The sequence below is a fragment of the Pocillopora verrucosa genome, chromosome 9, assembly GCF_036669915.1.
Source record: "Pocillopora verrucosa isolate sample1 chromosome 9, ASM3666991v2, whole genome shotgun sequence".
In the NCBI taxonomy this organism is placed as follows: domain Eukaryota; kingdom Metazoa; phylum Cnidaria; class Anthozoa; order Scleractinia; family Pocilloporidae; genus Pocillopora; species Pocillopora verrucosa.
This window is the reverse complement of record NC_089320.1, coordinates 2,324,015-2,344,160: the sequence shown is the minus strand read 5'-3', so window position 1 is coordinate 2,344,160 and position 20,146 is coordinate 2,324,015. Positions and strand designations below refer to the sequence as shown.

The following is a 20,146-nucleotide window of genomic DNA, read 5'->3' as shown; positions in this document are numbered from 1 at the left end:
GTACCAAATCATCGTCAGTTCTCCTTCGGGTCTATTCAGCTCTCAAATTTGTCATCAAGCCTCCATCGAATGTGACAGTGATGGCTTATAAAGCTGTCATTCTGCGTTGCTCTGCTTCAAGCGACCTGATGCCAACCATCCTATGGACGTATAATGAAACTTTTTCCTTACCTTCAGGGGCGGATGTTGACTCCTTGAATGCTTTGATAATTTTATCTGCTAACATATCTCATTCTGGTACCTACACTTGCAATGCGACCGATGCATTCAGCTCAATTCAAACAAGTGTCACTGTTCATGTCAAATACCCTGAAACATGCTCCAAACTGAAGGCAAACATCAGCGACGTCAGTGGTGATTACCTTATCGATCCTGACGGTGACCTTGGGGAGGATCCATTTCCTGTTTACTGTAACATGACTGACAAAGGAGGCGTTGGAGTGACAGTCGTCAGTCACAACAGTGAAAATAGAACGCAGGTGATAGGATACAATGGGCATGGTGAATATTCCCTTGATGTTCATTACAGATCTGCTAGCATATCTCAATTAAAAGCTCTGACGGAAGCCTCTGGTAACTGTCAACAGTTCATCAAATACGAGTGTTTCCACGCCAGATTAGGTGGATTTTCATGGTGGGTTTCACGTGACGGCCAGAAAATGACATACTGGGGGGGAGAAAACTTAAAAACTGATGGCTGCGCATGTGGTTTAACTGGATCGTGCGCCGATGACAAATTACTGAAGTGTAACTGTGATAAAAATGATGAAAAGTGGCGGGAAGACAGCGGTTTCCTTACCATCAAGTCCCACCTTCCCGTCAAACAGCTAAGATTTGGTGACACGGGAGATACATATCTCAAGGAAGAAGGATACCACACCTTAGGAAAACTGGAGTGCTATGGCATGACCTAGGTGCATACAAAATTGTAAACATGAAAACTCGGACCAACAAATCACATGTAAAACTATAACCAATCTCTACTGGGTCGCTTGACATAATTCCTGCGCTTGAGGTTTTTTGCTTGGTTATACACAGCACTCATGAAAAAAAGTTTGAAGGCTGTTGTGTTGTGATCGCTATAAAGCTCCAATAGATGTAAAGCATTCTGGTAACGATGACGATGCATCGCCGAAATGAAGGTGAACCTGCAGACAATGACGACCAATAATAAACCTGTCATCTTATTCTACGATCCGTGATAATTATTATAATTATTAAAGAGGCACTGCGCGGATACGTGTGGTTTAAATAAAATATTTAACTTCATTTCGTCACCAATATTATTATATGTGAACTGACCAATATTGTACTTCAACAGGACAAACGTGTTGACTTTCTTAAGCAGGAACACCATATTACATAATTTAGAATCACCCAAAAGATGGTCTACCTGTTTTTAATGGAGGCATCAACACATACTTCGTATTTTCTCCTTTTCGGAGTAGGGAGGGTGTATTTATCTTTATCTTGTATCTTAATAAGGCTGACCACAAGCATAAAGCCTCGTTGAGAGGAACAGGTAACCAAATTTGATTCCCTTAGAGTCAAGTGTCTAGTTTTTTCCTTAAAGGTAACTCCGGCGTGATGAAAATATCAACACCCAATGCATTTGATAAGCACCAAAGTTCATTGAAATTCTGCTCATAAATAGCAATTAAGGCCTGAAACACGCAAAATATAATAATTAGCTTCTCTATGCAAACAGTTTGCGCAATTAATCATTTCTGGTCTTGTTGATGCCTCAGTTACGCAACTTTCATTATACTTAAAATCCCTTTCTTTTCCAGAAAAAATTCCTTTTAAATTGGACATATAATTTTCTTCTCTTACCTTAAGAAACTATATAACGTTTATAAACGGAAACCCTCACATAGCACTTGACTGCAGAGGAACTTAAAGTTACTTACTGTATTCAAATGAATACAAGTGACACCTGCTATGTGCGAAGCAACACAACTTACAAGTATTTTTTCTCGAAATAAAAAAAGGGAAACAATTTCAATTGCAGAGATTAATAAAGATAATATCACCATAACGACCAAGAGGGAAAACGGTCTGCAGTTTCGAGAAATAGAAAAATCTATGTAAATCGATATGCAAACTCTTTCGTCCGGCCTCACCGTTTGTGGAGTATTAAATTTAATAAAGCCGCTCTGTCATCCCCTTTTGTTTCTCCAATACTGTTCCATTAAAAATTTAAACTTAGCTATTTGTCGCAAAACACACACTGAGGTAAGCAGCCGTATTCTAAACGGAAAGTAGACGTTATTCTTTCATTCACCATCTCGCTCGTAAAGTAACAAAGAAAACAGACAAGTTAGCGATGAAATCGTCAGGATTCTTACTATTTTTTTTCCTGGTTGGTATTTGCAACGGTGAAGAGCAAGGTGAGTTTTAAAGCTAACTGGTGTAACTTTTGACATAAAAATATATGAAAATCATGTATGCGAACTGCGGATAAAGAAAGGAATATGGAAGCGATCTTCGCAGTTATGAAAACTACTTAAGTAGTCGTGAAAAATAGGACCTGAAAATAATTCAGGCCTGCACGGGAAGTAGTACTCATTACCGCGAAGATCGCTTGCATATTCTTGGGCGTACATTTTATCACATGAATCTTTCAAAACCTTTCTTCTCTTTTCTTTCAAACACTTTATTTTAAATACTCACTCACGCTAGTGCTGGCTTCAATTGGGTAACCTCTGCGATTTTGCGGGATTAAAGATCATTGATCAAAATCGCAAAGAACATAGTTTCTTTCTTTCACCTTGATGAATTGTTAAAAGAAGTGTTCATCCATTATCACAATATCAAGACGAAAGTAACGGTAAAAGCTTTATGGAAATTAATTTTTTCAGTCTCGATTATTATAGATAAAAAGGAAAGTTTCATAAAACGAATGATTTGAAGTGTGCTTACAAGAAACAGTTTCATTTTAGGAATTGGTTGCTCTTCTAGTTACATAAATTATAGTTTCAATTTTCTTAATGTTTAGAAAACTGTCGGAAAATAGAGATGAACCCCGCAAAGCAGGACTTCTTCCTCGAGAGACATGTTTTCAAAATGGTGGAGATTGAGACAGCCAGCGCATGTGAAGTGAACTGCTTCATGGAAGCTGACTGTGTTTCCTACAATCTAAAACCGCAACAGAATGGAAAACTTTTGTGCGAATTGAGTGATTCAGATCACGCAAATAATCAACAGGATCTAAGATACAGAGAAGGGACTGTTTATAAATCATTTAAGGTGAGTTGAATCCGTTAAGTTTTTGTCGATAAAACGGTCATATATTTTAAATGCACGAACAGAGAAAACCAAAACAAAACAAAAAATGAAAGAAATATGGTAATTTTTTTTCACTTGTCATGTTGTCTGGTGAAGGAAACCATACGTTCAAACTTTTTTTTCCTGGATTTTTTCCTGCATTCGCACACCTATGAACTGATAGATGAATACGTGCATCTTGAAATGTATTAATAAATAAATGGGTGCATCAGTATGAATGGATTAGCTGGAAGAAGGGAGGAATCTGGGTACCGGAACGATAGATTATATAAATATTTTTATATCTTCGCAGAACCGCTGTTCCAGTATGCTTTGTCCATCAACAAAGCGATGCCAAACTGGCTTCACCAGGAAGGGTTATCGTTGTGTTTGCGCAAATGGACTACTGGGAGAAAACTGCACTGAAGGTATGTTGAGTAAATAAGAAATTTTTAAGGCATCAGGAGGACAATGGAGGTTTGAGTGAGACAGCTTTGCCACATGGTTATGTACGAGGTTTAAATGGCAAGAAATTCCTGCAGAGGACCTCTCTTGGCCTCTTGCCCATAATGATCGACTGGTAATAGGTCTGACGTAAAATGGAGCTGACTGCATAAAAGTCGTCGCCTCAGAACGGCGGTTACCATCAGATCTTGAAGAAAGTAAACAATGGTCTTGATCGACACTTTAATGAGACTAGTTACGTTATTCCCATGGTTTAATATCATTTTGGTGTTCTAGGACCGCCTTTGGTGCAAGTTGTTCCCGACATAATTGAAACTGTGGAGGGTAGGAACGTTACTATAATGTGTAACGTAACAGCTAATCCTAAACCAGACAGGATCATATGGACAAGGTCTGATGGGATTCTTTCCAGCGCGAGGACCATTGTTAGTGAAGGAAATCTGACCATACTGAATATCACCTTTCAAGACAATGGCTCCTACGTGTGTACTGCCACAAACCCCTGGGGTACCAAATCATCGTCAGTTCACCTTCGTGTCTACTCAGCTCTCAAACTCTGCACCGAAGGTATGTTGAGTTGATCGATTTTACTATTATTGGCGTACAATTAAAGATCATGAGCGGGCAGACAGGAAAAATCAGGGCATTGGCCTGGATATCTTGATATCAGTTAAGTTATATGTAGCTTGGGGTGGAAAGCATTGAAGTTTCCTAATGTAATTTCTTTTGCATGGGACAGTTTGGTATTAAAAGAACTAATCTCATGGTTGTTCTCCAATAATCAGTCTTACTCATAGGCGATCAATGCTCACTGAAAGAGTACGGATGTCTTTCATTTTTGGTCATTTTCCGTGAGCAAAATGACATATGCGTAAGGAAAAGGAAGGGTGACATGTGCACGTAAACAATTACGTAACATTCGATCGGGATTTAGCGAAACGTAACTGTCGTTTAGCAGCACATAAAATTATTTTGTTACAACTGCTTTTATTTCATGAAGGTTTGTACAGGAAAAAATGATTCCTTATGTTTAGTGTGTCTGAAAAATTGTCTTTCCTTTCCTTTATATATGTAACTGTCACTAGTATCTAAACCTAATTTTTACTAATTAGTCAGACATGGCTTAGACCAGAAGCCTTCTTCGCTCTCTCCCCTCCCCTCCCCCCCCCCATCTCTTGTGTATACGCATGCATGTTACAATGTCCGGAAGTACTTTACTAGTCGAGCTTTATGTGAACATTGTCGTTGTCATTGACATGACTCATGCAGCGCTCTTTTCTTGGCATTCATCCTTTAAGATTAGAGATTATGCAAACTTTAAGGTGATTCCTCAGAAAAAGTGTGTTATTACGACTTTTTTTTTAAATTTCTTTTTAAATACTCCCTGCCATTGTCTGTTCCAAAAAGTACATGGAAAAGATAGGTCACCGTGCTCGTTTAAGAGATACGACAGGAAGAACATACCCGATTTATGCTAGCACTGGTCACGCGCGGTATTTCATCGGTTCACGGTACATTTCGTGGTGGCTAAAAGCAAGGGTTTTAAAGTAACACCAAAGAAAAAAAACTTGATAGGTATAAAGCCTCTCGAGCGCATGGAAAAGTTTGACATATAGCCTGAGGAAAAACATCCAGTTTTAAACAAGATCGACTCAAAACGTACCTCGAGTCGTTGTTTTCAAGGTCATGATTGCATCATTGAGTAACGGGCTTAGTGCATTGTTTTAGCTAAATTTTTTTCCTTTTGATGAATTTTTTTTAATTTCTCCAATTTTCAATGGGATAACTTGTATACCAAAGTTATTCGATAAAAAATATAGGTTACCCATCGTGCTCGTTTAAGGACAATAACACGTTCTCAGAATGCGCGCGCTTATTCTCCTGATTACGTGATATTTATGCCCAATACTGGATGCGCAGTTCATTGCTGAGGAATCAACTTAAATTAATAAAAAGGGAGAGAGGGAGGAGCTGAGGCACCTGCAAACATGACTTTCTTTGATGGGATAAAAAGTGAATTCCCAAGAAGGACCCCTTGCAACCTCATGTTTACGCCAGACCTGTTGACGAGGATAGTCTTTAAATGAGTCGATTGGTAACTGGAGTTTACTGTTAAATCATTTTTACCTTGAGATGGCGTTTTTTATCAACTCTCTTATAAAACGAGATGTGGCCATAATCGATGCTTTAACGAGACTATTTACGTTATTCCCATGCCTTAATATCATTTTGGTATTCTAGGACCGCCTTTGGTGGAAGTTATTCCCGACATAATTGAAACTGTGGAGGGTAGGAACGTTACTATAATGTGTAACGTGACAGCTAATCCTAAACCAGGTGGGATCATATGGAAAAAGTCTGATGGGATTCTTTCCAGCGCGAGGACCTTTGTTCGAGAAGGAAACATCACCATACTGAATGTCACTACACAAGACAACGGCTCTTACGTGTGTACTGCGACAAACCCCTGCAATACCAAATCATCGTCAGTTCTCCTTCGTGTCTATTCAGCTCTCAAATTTGTCATCAAGCCTCCATCGAATGTGACAGTGATGGCTTATAAAGCTGTCATTCTGCGTTGCTCTGCTTCAAGCGACCTGATGCCAACCATCCTATGGACCTATAATGAAACTTTTTCCTTACCTTCAGGGGCGGCTGTTGACTCCTTGAATGCTTTGATAATTTTATCTGCTAACATATCTCATTCTGGTACCTACACTTGCAATGCGACCGATGCATTCAGCTCAATTCAAACAAGCGTCACTGTTCATGTCAAATACCCTGAAACATGCTCCAAACTGAAGGCAAACATCAGCGACGTCAGTGGTGATTACTTATCGATCCTGACGGTGACCTCGGCGAGGATCCATTTCCTGTTTACTGTAACATGACTGACAAAGGAGGCGTTGGAGTGACAGTCGTCAGTCACAACATTGAAAATAGAACGCAGGTGAAAGGATACGATAGGCCTGGTGAATATTCTCTTGATGTTCATTACAGATCTGCCAACATATCTCAATTAAAAGCTCTGACGGAAGCCCCTGGTAACTGTCAACAGTTCATCAAATACGAGTGTTTTCACGCCAGATTAAATAAAGGTGGATTTTCATGGTGGGTTTCACGTGACGGCCAGAAAATGACGTACTGGGGGGGAGCAAACTTAACAGCTGGTGGCTGCGCATGTGGATTAACTGGATCGTGCGCCGATAAACGATTGAAGTGTAACTGTGATAAAAATGATGAAAAGTGGCGGGAAGACAGCGGTTTCCTTACCATCAAGTCCCACCTTCCCGTCAAACAGCTAAGATTTGGTGACACGGGAAATGCAAATCTCAAGGAAGAAGGATACCACACCTTAGGAAAACTAGAGTGCTATGGCATGACCTAGGTGCATACAAAATTGTAAACATGAAAACTCGGACCAAAAAATCATATGTAAAACTATAACCAATCTCTACTGGGTCGCTTGACATAATTCCTGCGCTTGAGGTTTTTTGCTTGGTTATACACAGTACTCATAATTTTTCTCATTATGTTTTACACTTTTTTTCTGTTTGATTATTGATTCATTTGATTTTTGGTTACGCGACACTCAATAGAAGAGCTCTCTAATCTAGTGGCCCCCGCATTAAATGATTCCCTCAATAATTAAGCTGTACAACGAGAAACTTTATTCAGCGATGGAGTCAGTATGTTATTAAACACATATACAATTAGATTGTTTCTCTTGTAACCTGGAACGTGATATAAAAAATCGGCCACTAGTGTCCAAAATCACAGATCGGCCACTTGGGTCAAAGATCACAAATGGGCCACTAAGGTCCAAAATCACAAATGGGTTGAAATCAAAATCGGCCAGGAGGATCCAAAATCCCAAATCAGCCACTAGGGTTCAAAATAACAAATTGGCTTCTAGTGTCTAAAATCATAAATCGGCCACTGTTGTCCAAAATCACAAATCGGCCTCTAGGGTCCAAAATCACAAGGTGTTTTTTTGAAAATGTGTTAACGTCGTGCTAAGTTCTTTCTTTGCTTTCTATTTATTTTCTTTTTTGAGGAACGCATTTTTAAATATAAAACAGTACATCAATCATTTATAAGACAATGTAGCGCCTGTCAATTGTTTGGCTTTCACACGACATGAAAGTTTTCTAGCGACGACATTATCGGGGGAACAACCACACGGACTGATCATGTTGCGAAAGAAATCACGACTGCCAGATCGTTTGGTAAAATTTACACATCTTCATATATTTGCCACAAAAAGCGTTTTTATAGACAGCTGAATTATAATCATGGTAAACAACTCCTTCTTTTTGAGAAAATTACCACGAACAAAAACAAAACATTCCATAAAAGTTTTTTTGTTAGTCTAGAATGCCAAACTCGTCGCAATTTCTCATGAAAAAAAGTTTCAAGGCTGTTGTGTTGTGATCGCTATAAAACAAGCTCTAATAGAGCACATTCACACATTCTGAAACGATGACGATGCATCGCCAAAATGAAGGAGAACCTGCTGACAATGACGACCAATAATCTAGTCCTACGATCTGTGATAACTATTATAATTATTATAGAAGCGCTGCGCGGATACGTGTGGTTTAAATAAAATGTTTTACTTCATTTCGTCACCAATATTATTATATGTGAACTGATCAATGTTGTACCTCAACAAGACAAATTTTTTGACTTTATTAAGCAGGAATACGATATTATATAAATTAGGATCACTCAGAAAATTGGCATACCTGTTTGTAATAGAGGTATCAAGACATATCTCCGTATTTTCTCCTTTTCAGTGTAGGGAGGGTTTGTTTATCTTTATCTTGTATCTTAATTAGACTGAGTACAGGTACTGAAGCCCCGTCGACAGGAACAGGTAATCAAAGGTTAGTTTAGTTTCTAACTTTTCTGACCCTTTTCCTTTACATTCAAAGGTAACTCGTAGGTGATGAATATATCAACACGTAATGCATTTGATAAGCACCAAAGTTTATTGAAATTCTGCTCAAAAATAGCAATTACGGCCTGAAGCAAGCAAAATACGATAATCAGCTTCTCTTTACAAACAATTTGACGTAATTAATTCTTTCCGGTCTTGTTCATGCCTTAATTGCGCAACTTTCATTATACTTAAAATGTCTTTCTTTTCCAGAAAAAAGGAACTGAAGTTGAAGTTGCTTCTTGTATTCAAATTGTAACCAATGTGACACCTGCCAAGCGCTCGGAAGCAGTACAACTTAAAAGTTTTTTTCAATTGCAGAGATTAATAAAGATAACATCACCATAACCACCAAGAGGGATAACGGTCTGCAGTTTCGAGAAATAGAAAAATCTCTGTAAATCTTTATGCAAATTCTTTCATCCGGCTTCACCGTTTTTTATGTCATCCCCTTTTGTTTCTCCAATACTGTTCCATTAAAAATTTAAACTTAGCTATTTGTCGCAAAACACACACTGGGATAAGCAGCCGTATTCTAAACGGAAAGTTGCCGTTACTTTCATTCGCCATCTCGCTCTTAAAGTAACAAAGAAAACAGACAAGTTAGCGATGAGATCGTCAGGATTCTTAAAATTTCTTTTCCTGGTTGGTGTTTGCAACGGTGAAGAGCAAGGTGAGTTTTAAAGCCAACTAGCGTAACTTTTGACTATAAATGTATATTTGACTATAAAATATATGTGAACTGCGGATAAAGAAAGGAATATGGAAGCAATCTTCGCAGCTATGAAAACTACTTGAGCAGTAGTGAAAAATAGGACCTGAAAATAATTCAGGCCTGCACGGGAAGTAGTGCTCATTACCGCGAAGATCGCTTGCATATTCATTGGCGTAAATTTTTCAAAACCTTTCTTCTCTTTTCTTTTGAACACTTCATTTTAAATAGTCACTCACGCTAGCGCTGGCTTCAAGAGGGTAACTTCTGCGATTTTGCGGGATTAAAAATCATTGATCAAAATCGCAAAGAACATAGTTTCTTTCTTTCACCATGATGAATTGTTACAACGATTTTTTTCTAAACATGTGTTCATCCATTATCACAATATCAAGACGAAAGTAACGGTAAAAACTTTATGGAAATTAATTTTTTCGGTCTCGATTATTATAGATAAAAAGGAAAGTTTCATAAAACGAACGATTTGAAGTGTGCTTACTAAACATACCCGATTTATGTATTCATTCCCGGCATTTCATCGGTTCACGGTACATTTCGTGGTGGCTAAAAGCAAGGGTTTTAAAATAACACCAAAGAAAAAAAACTTGATAGGTAGAAATTCTCTCGAGCGCATGGAAAAGTTTGACATATAGTCTGAGGAGAAAAACACCCAGTTTTAAACAAGATCGACTCAAAACGTTCCTCGAGTCGTTGTTTTCAAGGTCATGATTGCATCATCGAGTAACGGGCTTAGTGCACGGTTTCAGCTATATTTTTTTCTTTTTGATGAATTTTTTTAATTTCTCCAATTTTAAAGTATCAATCAAAGTATTCGAGAAAAAATATAGGTCACCCACCGTACTGGTTCAAGAATAATACCGCGTTCTCAGAATGCGCGCGCTTATTCTCCTGATAACGTGATTTTTATGCCCAATACAGGATGCGCAGTGCATTGCTGAGGAATCAACTTAAATTAATTAGAAGGGAGAGAGGGAGGAAGCTGGGGCACCTGCAAAACATGACTTTCTTTGATGGGATAAAAAGTGAATTCCCATGAAGGACCCCATTGCAACCTCATGTTTACGCCAGACCTGTTGATGAGGATAGTCTTTAAATGAGTCGATTGGTAACTGGAGTTTACTGTTTAACCATTCCTACCTTGAGATGGCGGTTTTTATCAACTCTCTTATAAAACGAGATGTGGCCATAATCGGTGCTTTAACGAGACTATTTACGTTATTCCCATACCTTAATATCATTTTGGTATTCTAGGACCGCCTTTGGTGGAAGTTATTCCCGACATAATTGAAACTGTGGATGGTAGGAACGTTACCATAATGTGTAACGTAACAGCTAATCCTAAACCAGGTGGGATCATATAGAAAAGGTCTGATGGGATTCTTTCCGGCGCGAGGACCTTTGTTCGTGAAGGAAACATCACCATACTGAATATCACTACACAAGACAACGGCTCTTACGTGTGTACTGCGACAAACCCCTGCAGTACCAAATCATCGTCAGGTCTCCTTCGTGTCTATTCAGCTCTCAAGTTTGTCATAAAGCCTCCATCGAATGTGACAGTGATGGCATATGAAGCTGTCGATCTACGTTGCTCTACTTCAAGCGACCTGAAGCCAACCATCCTATGGATGTATGATGGAACTTTTTCCTTACCTTTAGGGGCGGCTGTCGACTCCTTGAATGCTTTGATCATTTCATCTGCTAACATATCTCATTCTGGTACCTACACTTGCAATGCGACTAATGCATTCAGCTTAATTCAAACAAGTGTCACTGTTCATGTCAAATAACCTGAAACCTGCACCAAAGTGAAGGCAAGCATCAGCGACGTCAGTGGTGATTACCTCATCGATCCTGACGGTGTTCTTGGCAAGGATCCATTTCCTGTATACCGTAACATGACTGACAAAGGAGGCGTTGGAGTGACAGTCGTCGGTCACGACATGGAATACAGAACGCAGGTGATAGGATATGAAAAGCGCAGTGAATATTTCGTTGATATTCATTACAGATCTGCCAGCATATCTCAGTTAAAAGCTCTGACGGATTAATTGAAGGTGGATATTCATGGTGGGTTTCACGTGACGGCCAGAACACGACATACTGGGGGGGAGCAAACTTAGCAACTGGTGGCTGCACATGTGGTTTAACTGGATCGTGCGCCGATGACGAATCACTGAAGTGTAACTGATAAAAATGATGAAAATTGGCGGGAAGACAGCGGTTTTCTTACCATCAAGTCCCACCTTCCCGTTAAACAGCTTAGATTTGGTGACACGGGAAAGGCAAAATATCGTGAAGAAGGATACCATACCTTAGGAAAACTAGAGTACTATGGCCTGACTTAGGTGCAGACAAAATTGAAAACATGAAAATTCTGACCATAATCGAAACAAATCATATGTAAAACTATAACCAATCACTACTGGGTCGCTTGACATAATTCCTGCGCTTGAGTTTTTTTTGCATGGTCATACCCAGTTCTCATTATTTTTCTCATTATGTTTTCCATTTCTCTTCTGTTTGATTGTTGACTTATTTGATTTTTGGTTATGCGACACTCATTAATTAAACTGTAAATCGAGAGACTTAATTCAGCAACAGAGTCAGTATGTAATTAAACACAGGTACAATTAGTTTGTTTCTCTTTTAACCTGCAACGTGATATCACAGTGCAACTCAGTTATAGAAATGTCCTTATTGTGGTGACGTAGGGCAATACACGACATTAAGGTTACGCAATAAATTGCAATCACCACCGGGTCAATGAATTATGGTTTCAGAAGCCGCAGGTGATTTTTATGTATGGCTTAAGACGAATTTCATGCAGATTCAAACGGCCATTGTGAATCGTTAACACTGAAATCTAAGAGGTTTGTTTATCTGAAAAACGATAGCGTTGTTATCTCCTTAAGACTGTCGTCATCACCAGAACAATAGTAATAATGTCCTAGACTTTGAGGGTTTGTTATTGAAACAGTTTCACTCTTGCTCATACGACCGCACTCTAAAAATCTTAAATCAAGCAAAAAATATCACCTAAACCAAAGCTTCTATTTAACGAGAAAAGAAAGATTTAATTACTTAAACAATAGCACCTATGAGGAACATTCAAAGTCCTTTGATCGCCTAAAAAGGACGGCCCAAATTAGACGAGCCTATGTCTTTAACACTATTTTGTTCCTTTTCCCAGAATATTGGCGAAGTTGCTTATGTGTCACAGTTTCTCATATGAAGCATTTGACGCTCTGTAATCAGCGACACTGCTAAACTTGCTTGATATTAGTTTCCTGGTTTTCAGCTCCGCGGCAGATGCATTGCTCCCTGGGATTCAAGTTTCCCATTCTTTCTTCACTGACCTGTGATGCTTGCTTCTTAAGTACTTTGGAAAATTTGCTTTTGTACAACTCCAACGCCTTCCCAGTTGTAGCAAAGGACAGGAAGATGAAGAAACCTTGGAGAAAGGCAAATAATTAAACTGATATAAGTAGAATCTCTTGAAAAGACGTCATGGGTATTAATTCATTCCCATAGAGTTCTGGTGCCAATCAAATGATATTAAATTGCGTAGCCAAGAAAAAAGGCTATATCACAATCATTCGATGGAAAACACTGCGAAATGCAAGAAAATCTGAATATGTTACAGATTCTTATCTAGGAGTAAGTAATCGCTTCGTTACATCAATCGAGATAGATATTACTCTCATTGCTATAGGAACTATTTAATATGATCAACCAACTATTATCACAATGAGACGGCTTTCTCTAATTTAAGGTCAGCTACCACAACGGAATAATTGTTTCTGGCGCTTCCAATCAAGAAAGTGTTCCATTCTTTCTCCGGCCCAAACCAGCTTTGTTAAGCTGAAGGACATTTACCTTGAAGACTGTTTAGAACAACATACGGGTACCACAGGAATGAAAGAGCCTTTAGGTTCGCAGCAATCCCAAGAATCCATGTCACACCCATCACTGAGGCCATTTTAACACAGATTAAAGCCACTTTAGAGCTTTGCTGTTGCTTGGTCACTTTTCTGGCCGTCTGAAACAATACAAATGTGAATAACCCTTGTTTTAAAATTCAGATTTCCTTGTGGTGTTCTATTGGTCATGCAAGGCGTCGGACAAATGGTTAACGTGGCAAAGCACAGAAAGACAGACACTGCGACAGTGGAATTCTGATTTTCTTTGTTTAAAAAAACGTAGAAATATTGTACCCACCTTTCTGGTTTTGAGGATATGAAAGCTAGTGTGTCCCAGAGCAAAGAGGTTGAAAATCAGAATCAGTCCAACAGGAAAAATGAATGAGAAGATCTTTGCTCTATTCTCTGATATGAAACAGTCCTCTTTTCCAAGGCCTGTTTAGTCAGCAACACATGGTATTAGTTGAGGTATTTTGCAATATCAACATCACTCACCCGAAGTTAGAGTAATCTATGCTTTTCTCATGGTTCAATGACAAACACTGAATACACCTTTTTATGTTAGGCACTTACCATATCCAATCGCTCCTTCCCTAAGCTGATCAACCGTAACACAGGAAAGGACTACAATAGCAGGACCTCCCCAGGCGTACAGGGAGTAACACATCAAACGTTTATTGGAGTCCTCTTGTCGGTTTGCCGCCGGATCTAATTGGAATGATAATGAGCAACTCATACTTAATAATCGTCCTCTCAAGTACTTTTTTTAACATGGATTCTATGGGAACTGTCTCCTCAAGTCCTCAAATCAATTGAACTGAACCATGAATAAAGCAGTATGCAGTCGAGATTTTGATCAAAACTGGAAGTTACTAAACTGCGATACAGACGTTTATACTTCTTGACAAGTAGATTCACCATAATCAACAATATCTAATATGATTTTACTGAAACAAAGAGATTTCTAAGATTTAAAGGAAATGACGTAAGTTCTAGATTGATAACGACCCTAAATCACTAAATTAACAATGTCAACTTACCCGAGACTTTTGCGAAAGCGCGATGCACATCATATGCCATAACGTTCATCCACGTGAAGGAAGAAAGGGCGAAGAGGTGAAAAAGAGCGGCGACCACAAGGCAGATCAACTGATCGTCATTTTTGCCAGCTGAGAGGAATACACTTTCATACAGCAACAAAGAGATCACCAAGTTTAACATGATTTTCCCTGGTAAGTTACGGAGCTCAACAAATAAGACGTAAGTCACTAACAATAAAACCAGAGAAACGATGGACACGACTGCCCCAATAAAGCTGAAAAGCTGAAGAAATTTATAGTTTTCTTTGTGCTCAAATGAAATACTTCTAGTTCCAGGGGAAGTTTTTGAAAAATTAACGCACAGTAACAATTTTTCACCACAAATCTTATAAGAAACGTTACTGTAATATTTCCCATGGGCCTTCAAAAATACGAGATCATTGGGAACGAGTTCATAATCCGTTTTGTTGTACGCTACAAAGGTGCAGTTAAGTTTACATGTTTTGATTTCGTTTCGATATACAGAGTCATACGCTTCATCGTGTAGACAGGTAGTAGGATGATCTTCTGATCTTTTGTGTTGGTCTACTGTTTTGATACAAAACTTAGATGTGGAGGTAAATTCAAACAGAATTGTTAGGGCAGGGGGTGGAATGAAGTAATCTGTCTCAGGAGTGTTGTCATCTTGCACCAAAAAATCTATATCACTGAGCTCAGTTCCATTGCAAAAGGCACAATGAGGGTTGCGAAACAATTTCCGTTTACTCCTGGAGACTACTAAGAGAGCGTAACTCAGACATTCTGCTTTGCAAAGGGTATTACCCATCGTTGGATCGCTTTTGATCGGAAGCCGAAGCCATGGGATGCATCTTTTCAAGGAATAATCAACTGGCCTTTTCTGAAGAAAACACCGATCTTGCAAAAGTCTCAAGTCTTTGCTTAGACTAAGGTTGGAAACATCGAACCACTTAAAACACTCGAAACTGACTTCCCAGTATGCTGTGTGCAATGCTCCATTGCACCTGGCGCAGAAAATATTTTTGTATGTCACGTTACTGTATTTGTCGTACACTGGCACAGGGTTCAAACCAATCTCATCTTCATCGTTGCCTTGACATTTTTGCTTTGTATTCTCATCTGTAAAGTTCTTCGGGCATGAGCTCCAAACTGCGCGACCAATCAACCGATCCGGGAACCAATAGTTATATTCTCTGACACATGTTTCCATCGATACTTGAGGTACTATACACCTGTTTAAAAACAACAAAGGAAAAAAAACGGGTCATCGATGTTCTTTGGTACATAGGCCCTTAAAAACGGTAGAACGGGGCAATGAGAGGTGGGAAAGGGTAAGAGCTGCTAGTTGAAACCAGGTTTCGTGTAAGGCGTTACGGTGAATCTAAACTGCACTTTTAAATTGTTCTTTTCCCTTTATGTCCTTGACTGAACAAATTTTCATTCAATACTACAATTTTGGTACAGTTTGAGGAACGCCAACATCTGTTAATCATTGAGTCCCCTTTCAAAAGAAAATCAGCGATATCTGGTGGACTCTTTTATAAGCTCGATGAGTAGGCCATGATTGGGTATGTGTGGTGACTGACCTCAGAAGATTAGGAACCTTCAATAAGAACACTTACTGGAGCCCTTTTACGGTGTTCTCGCGAACGACCCCAATGTACTTAATGTTTCAAATTAACTAGTCAAGCTTCGAAGGCGAGAGCCAAAACCAGAACTTTGGGAAAGTTCCAAGGCATGGTCATTAGACGACCCAAGCACGACCGCTATAGTGGTAGTAATTACTTGAGGGCAGGAGATTATAAACAGTTTATAATCTCTTGCTTAAAGCCGGCGACACACCCGGCGATTTTATACGCCGATCGCGGCGAATTCGATCGCCGTCGAAAATCGTTAGCCATTTTCGCCACAGATCGCTGGGACATATTTTGCAGACAATGTGGCATTTCAGCCTTGATCCCAGGTTCCATCGGGTGACGTATAAAAGTTGTGCGAACCAATGTAAACAAAGGAAGTGACAAAAGCGACGCCGAAAAAATTGTTGGCTGCTGCCATTATTTTGCAACTAAAGCGCTCCAGGAAGCGTTCTGAAAAGTGGGATAATAGAAATATATGGTCGAAGACGTGGATTTATTGAAACGCAGAGTCTTTCTTGAGACGATTACTGTAGCCACTGGGCAGTACATCAAATAAGCATGGCTTTTCTGACCACGGTATGATCAAATTGGTTTCTTTTTCTTCGGTTCAGAAACAATTGTCGATGCCTTCCGCCATTTTGAAAAGTCATTGTCATAATACCGCCCAACTTGATTGGTTAATTTTACCGGCGACTCGCCGTAGAAAGGAGAGGAAATCGCGGGAACGGGCAGATTTGGCGAATGCCGGCGAATTTAATCGCCGATATCTGGTAGATCAGATATCGGCAATTTTAAACGCCAATCGCGGCGATCGGCGAAAATCGCAATCGCCGTACTGGGCACACCTGGCGATTTTCGCCAATCGCTGCGATCGTCGTATAAAACCGCTAGGTGTGTCAACGTCTTTAGGATTAACCACAGGACCAACCACATGGGTCACAGGGACTATAAAAAGTGGAATGAATCGACTCGTAGAAGACACTGTCAGAATTGGGAACTCCGCGTCAAGGCAGATGCTTGAACAACAGCAAATTAGGATCAAGCTGAAGTGATATCACAGTGTCAAAAAGAAAAGTTAAATATAGCTAGTGAGTCGTGAGAAAAGAAAGTCTTACTTGGATTTATCTTAAAGTGGTTATTATTTGAAGATATTCGAAAAGATTAAAAACATCTGTATAAGATATATTCGATCTTGAACTGTGTGGGAAACAAATACTCACAATTCATCGAAGTCAAAACAGCAATCACCAAAGCTTTTACAAAATTCACCACAAAAGCAACCCTCATTAGAATCATGACGCCTTCGTTTCCTTCCACACCGCCTTCTGCAACTTAATTTTTCCATTTGATTGGTCGTTAGGGGCTTCACAAGTGTCTCGATCTGCTCCTTCCACTGCGACTCTGAGGAATGAGAAAATATAGAGGTGAGATTCTATACAAAAATCCCCAAAGCTTAGGCTGAAATCGAAATCAAAGGAAGCAGCAACTGATATTTCCATTTGAAATTCCAGCTGTTAATATTGAAAGCTTCCTACTGCATTCTTTCTCTGCAAGGTTCGATCGTTTTTAAGAAATACAATAACTACTCAGTAAATTTACACGTAAAAGCATGTATAACGTCACATTGTATGAAAATACTGTATCATTGAAAAAAAAAAGAAAAAAGAATTTTAATTTCACTTAATGTGCTACCTCTGCCAGGGACACTGCAGGGTTTTACAACTCTGCTCATTCTCGGATTTTAGTTAAATTGCTAATATGTATATCTCCTAGAAATGCAGGAGTAGATCTCTTAAACATACCATTGATGAACGCAAGACGTGAGCCGAAGTCAGGTCTTAAAGTTCTCAAGAGGAAGGATTCCAAAGCCATTTTAGCGCTCGTGCTTTTATCTGCATCTAAACGAAAAAAAGCTATCTGCTAGGACAGTTGAATTTTAAAATAAGAACCTTCAGTGATAATGAAATCTGTGCACAGGACTTATTTTTCTCCTGAACGGCCTTTACATCATTTCCTTTATAAGGAATATATATATTCATAAAGGAATAGAACATATTAAGTGATTTCTTTAGCGGATAGAACATCATGTATCGCATTGAAGGAAGTTAAAGGGGCTGCATAGAAGGAAGTTAAACTGGAAACAACAATCTAACGAAGGCATTAGACCTACCTGTTATCTTTCCCGAGATAACCGTTAACGTATTGAATAAAAATACGATTTGTAGGCACCAGAAGACAAGCAATAAAAACATTCTATGGATGAACCTGAAAAACGAATTCTGGTATTGAGATAGTCGGAGTAAACAATGATTTTTGGCGAAATAAAATCTGTTGTTAAGCAGAAAAAGCATAGAACCTAGCTACTCGGTTAACTTGGACCCACGTTAACTCGAATAAGATCCGATTTGCTTTGAACCCATTTTGTAATCAATTTTCCATCAGCGTATTCGAACCCGGTGAACTCCAACACCCTCAAAGTCAAACTAATTTAAATTTCTCGATTCGCTCAAATCTTAGCACTAAAATTGTTTTTTTCTAGTTTTACCACTCCTGCTCAATGCGTGTTATTTTCTATAAAAACATGTAAGGCTATATATATGATTTAATGTTTAGTCCTCATTATGCTTATAGGAAGTACCTACTTTAATTAGGATATTTTTGCCGTGTTGCAGTCTCCCGTCTTTTTCTTGTTGTAGAGACGTTTCGATCAGTCAGTTGGTGGGTAAACCATGAACATATATTTTTTTCTTCAATAAATATAGGGTGATGTTGAACCTTTAAGTTTCATTCGCGTGCACCAGTGTCTAAAAATGGTTTGCATTCTATTTTTCAATGCTTTTAGAGAGCATGAATCATCTTTTATTCATCAAAATTATCATCAAAATTGTTATATTTTCAATGGTCACTAAACACCTGCATCTTGTTCCTTGGCGATGAAAAAAGAAACAAAACAAAACAAAACGAAACAAAACAAAAATAGTAGTATTCTCTTTGTGAATACTTGCTTCCTTTATTCCCAAAAAAAAGGGAGGAAAACTAAAGACTTTAGCGAGTCGCTAGAGAGAGTATAAAAGTAGATAAGACCCGCAGAGAGAAATTCGTCAAAAGCAAATAGGACCCACTTACAGAAATATTATGTGTCAAAACTATCGTTAACTCAGACAGTAGCCCATTTGAGTAATTAAAACTGCTGTTTCAGCAGGTGTTGTCTATTTTTCTGAGGTATCACGTACCTATCCAATAGGCGATATTAAAGTATTTGTTATTAGCGGCAACATGTCATCAGTATTCATGAAAATATTTTTATTTCCATAGACTATCTTCTTGAAATCTTCTGATGGCACCTCGTCGGTAATCACTCCTCAGCGAAAATCGTCCGCAGGAAGAAGAATCCATAACTATGACATGCATAGAGTTTTGAGTTGGCTGAGACAGAAGCCGGGTCGAATAAAAACTGCTGTGCCAAGTGCTTCCTTGCAAGTTGAAACATATTTCGTTCCTTAGCTATCAGTGTCGGTGAAAGGAATGAAGCAGGAATCTAATAAGCGATATTAAAGCATGTTGCTTGGCAACGGCCTGTTAACACTATGAAGGCAACCTTCATATTTATAGACTGCCGTCGCCATTTCTCGTATTTCTCATTTGATACTGGCACCACGCCGTCGGATAACATAACACATATTAAGCGTTTAATATTTGACGTCAAGAGAAACAGTGAGTTTTACCTTTTACCGAGGGCCGGAAGACTCAAAATCAGAACAAAGATCAAAGCAAAAAAATGTTTCTTTGACACAGGCTGGTAAAAAATTTACTGCTGTTTCAAGGTCCAAGATCTGATCAATTGCAAGTTTTTTCCTTCGGTAGTTATGAATATGCGATCAAGCGGCCATTGTGTATCGTTAACACTGACATTTTGCCGTAAGTAAAGAGCAGATACGGAGGCTGGGGAGAGGGAGAGGGGAATATGGAGTTACTGGCAATTCGTTAAAAAAATCATGATCAAAAGAAATTAAGAGGTTTGTTTATCTGTAAAAACCAATGGCGCTGTTTTCATCCGAAGATTGTCCTCATTACTAGAGCAATAGCGTCTTCTGCCAAAGGATCCCCCGTATTCACAACGT

The 20,146-nt window shown here is 38.9% G+C and overlaps 1 protein-coding gene and 1 pseudogene across 4 annotated transcripts; one reads left to right on the top strand and one right to left on the bottom strand.

Annotated features, from left to right (window-relative positions):
* Positions 1–11,035: 11,035 nt before the first annotated feature.
* LOC136283597 (contactin-associated protein-like 2) lies at positions 11,036–11,872 on the top strand (annotated as a pseudogene).
* A 147-nt stretch (positions 11,873–12,019) lies between these two features.
* On the bottom strand, positions 12,020–18,832 carry LOC131791421 (uncharacterized). Of its 4 annotated transcripts, none has more exons than XM_066172669.1 (9): positions 18,668–18,832; positions 18,196–18,290; positions 17,828–17,923; positions 17,246–17,426; positions 14,371–15,620; positions 13,904–14,038; positions 13,629–13,765; positions 13,287–13,449; positions 12,020–12,861 (listed from the first exon to the last, which is right to left on the bottom strand). In XM_066172669.1, the coding sequence occupies exons 2-9, from the start codon at positions 18,275–18,277 to the stop codon at positions 12,674–12,676; spliced, it is 2,232 nt and encodes a 743-aa protein (XP_066028766.1). In that variant the 5' UTR covers positions 18,278–18,290; positions 18,668–18,832; the 3' UTR covers positions 12,020–12,673. The 4 variants fall into 4 exon arrangements, with proteins under 4 accessions (XP_066028766.1, XP_066028767.1, XP_066028768.1 ...); XM_066172670.1 differs by lacking the exon at positions 18,668–18,832 and adding an exon at positions 18,382–18,584; XM_066172671.1 differs by lacking the exon at positions 18,668–18,832 and adding an exon at positions 18,409–18,584.
* Positions 18,833–20,146: the final 1,314 nt, after the last annotated feature.

Excerpts from the sequence above, each read along its gene's own strand:
- LOC131791421 (XM_066172669.1), bottom strand. The coding sequence starts at position 18,277 with ATGTTTTTATTGCTTGTCTTCTGGTGCCTACAAATCGTATTTTTATTC. Across the intron at positions 15,621-17,245 it reads TGTTTTGACTTCGATGAATT|GTGTATAGTACCTCAAGTAT; the intron begins GTGAGTATTTGT and ends GTTTTTAAACAG. Across the intron at positions 12,862-13,286 it reads TGTTCTAAACAGTCTTCAAG|GTTTCTTCATCTTCCTGTCC; the intron begins GTAAATGTCCTT and ends CCTTTCTCCAAG.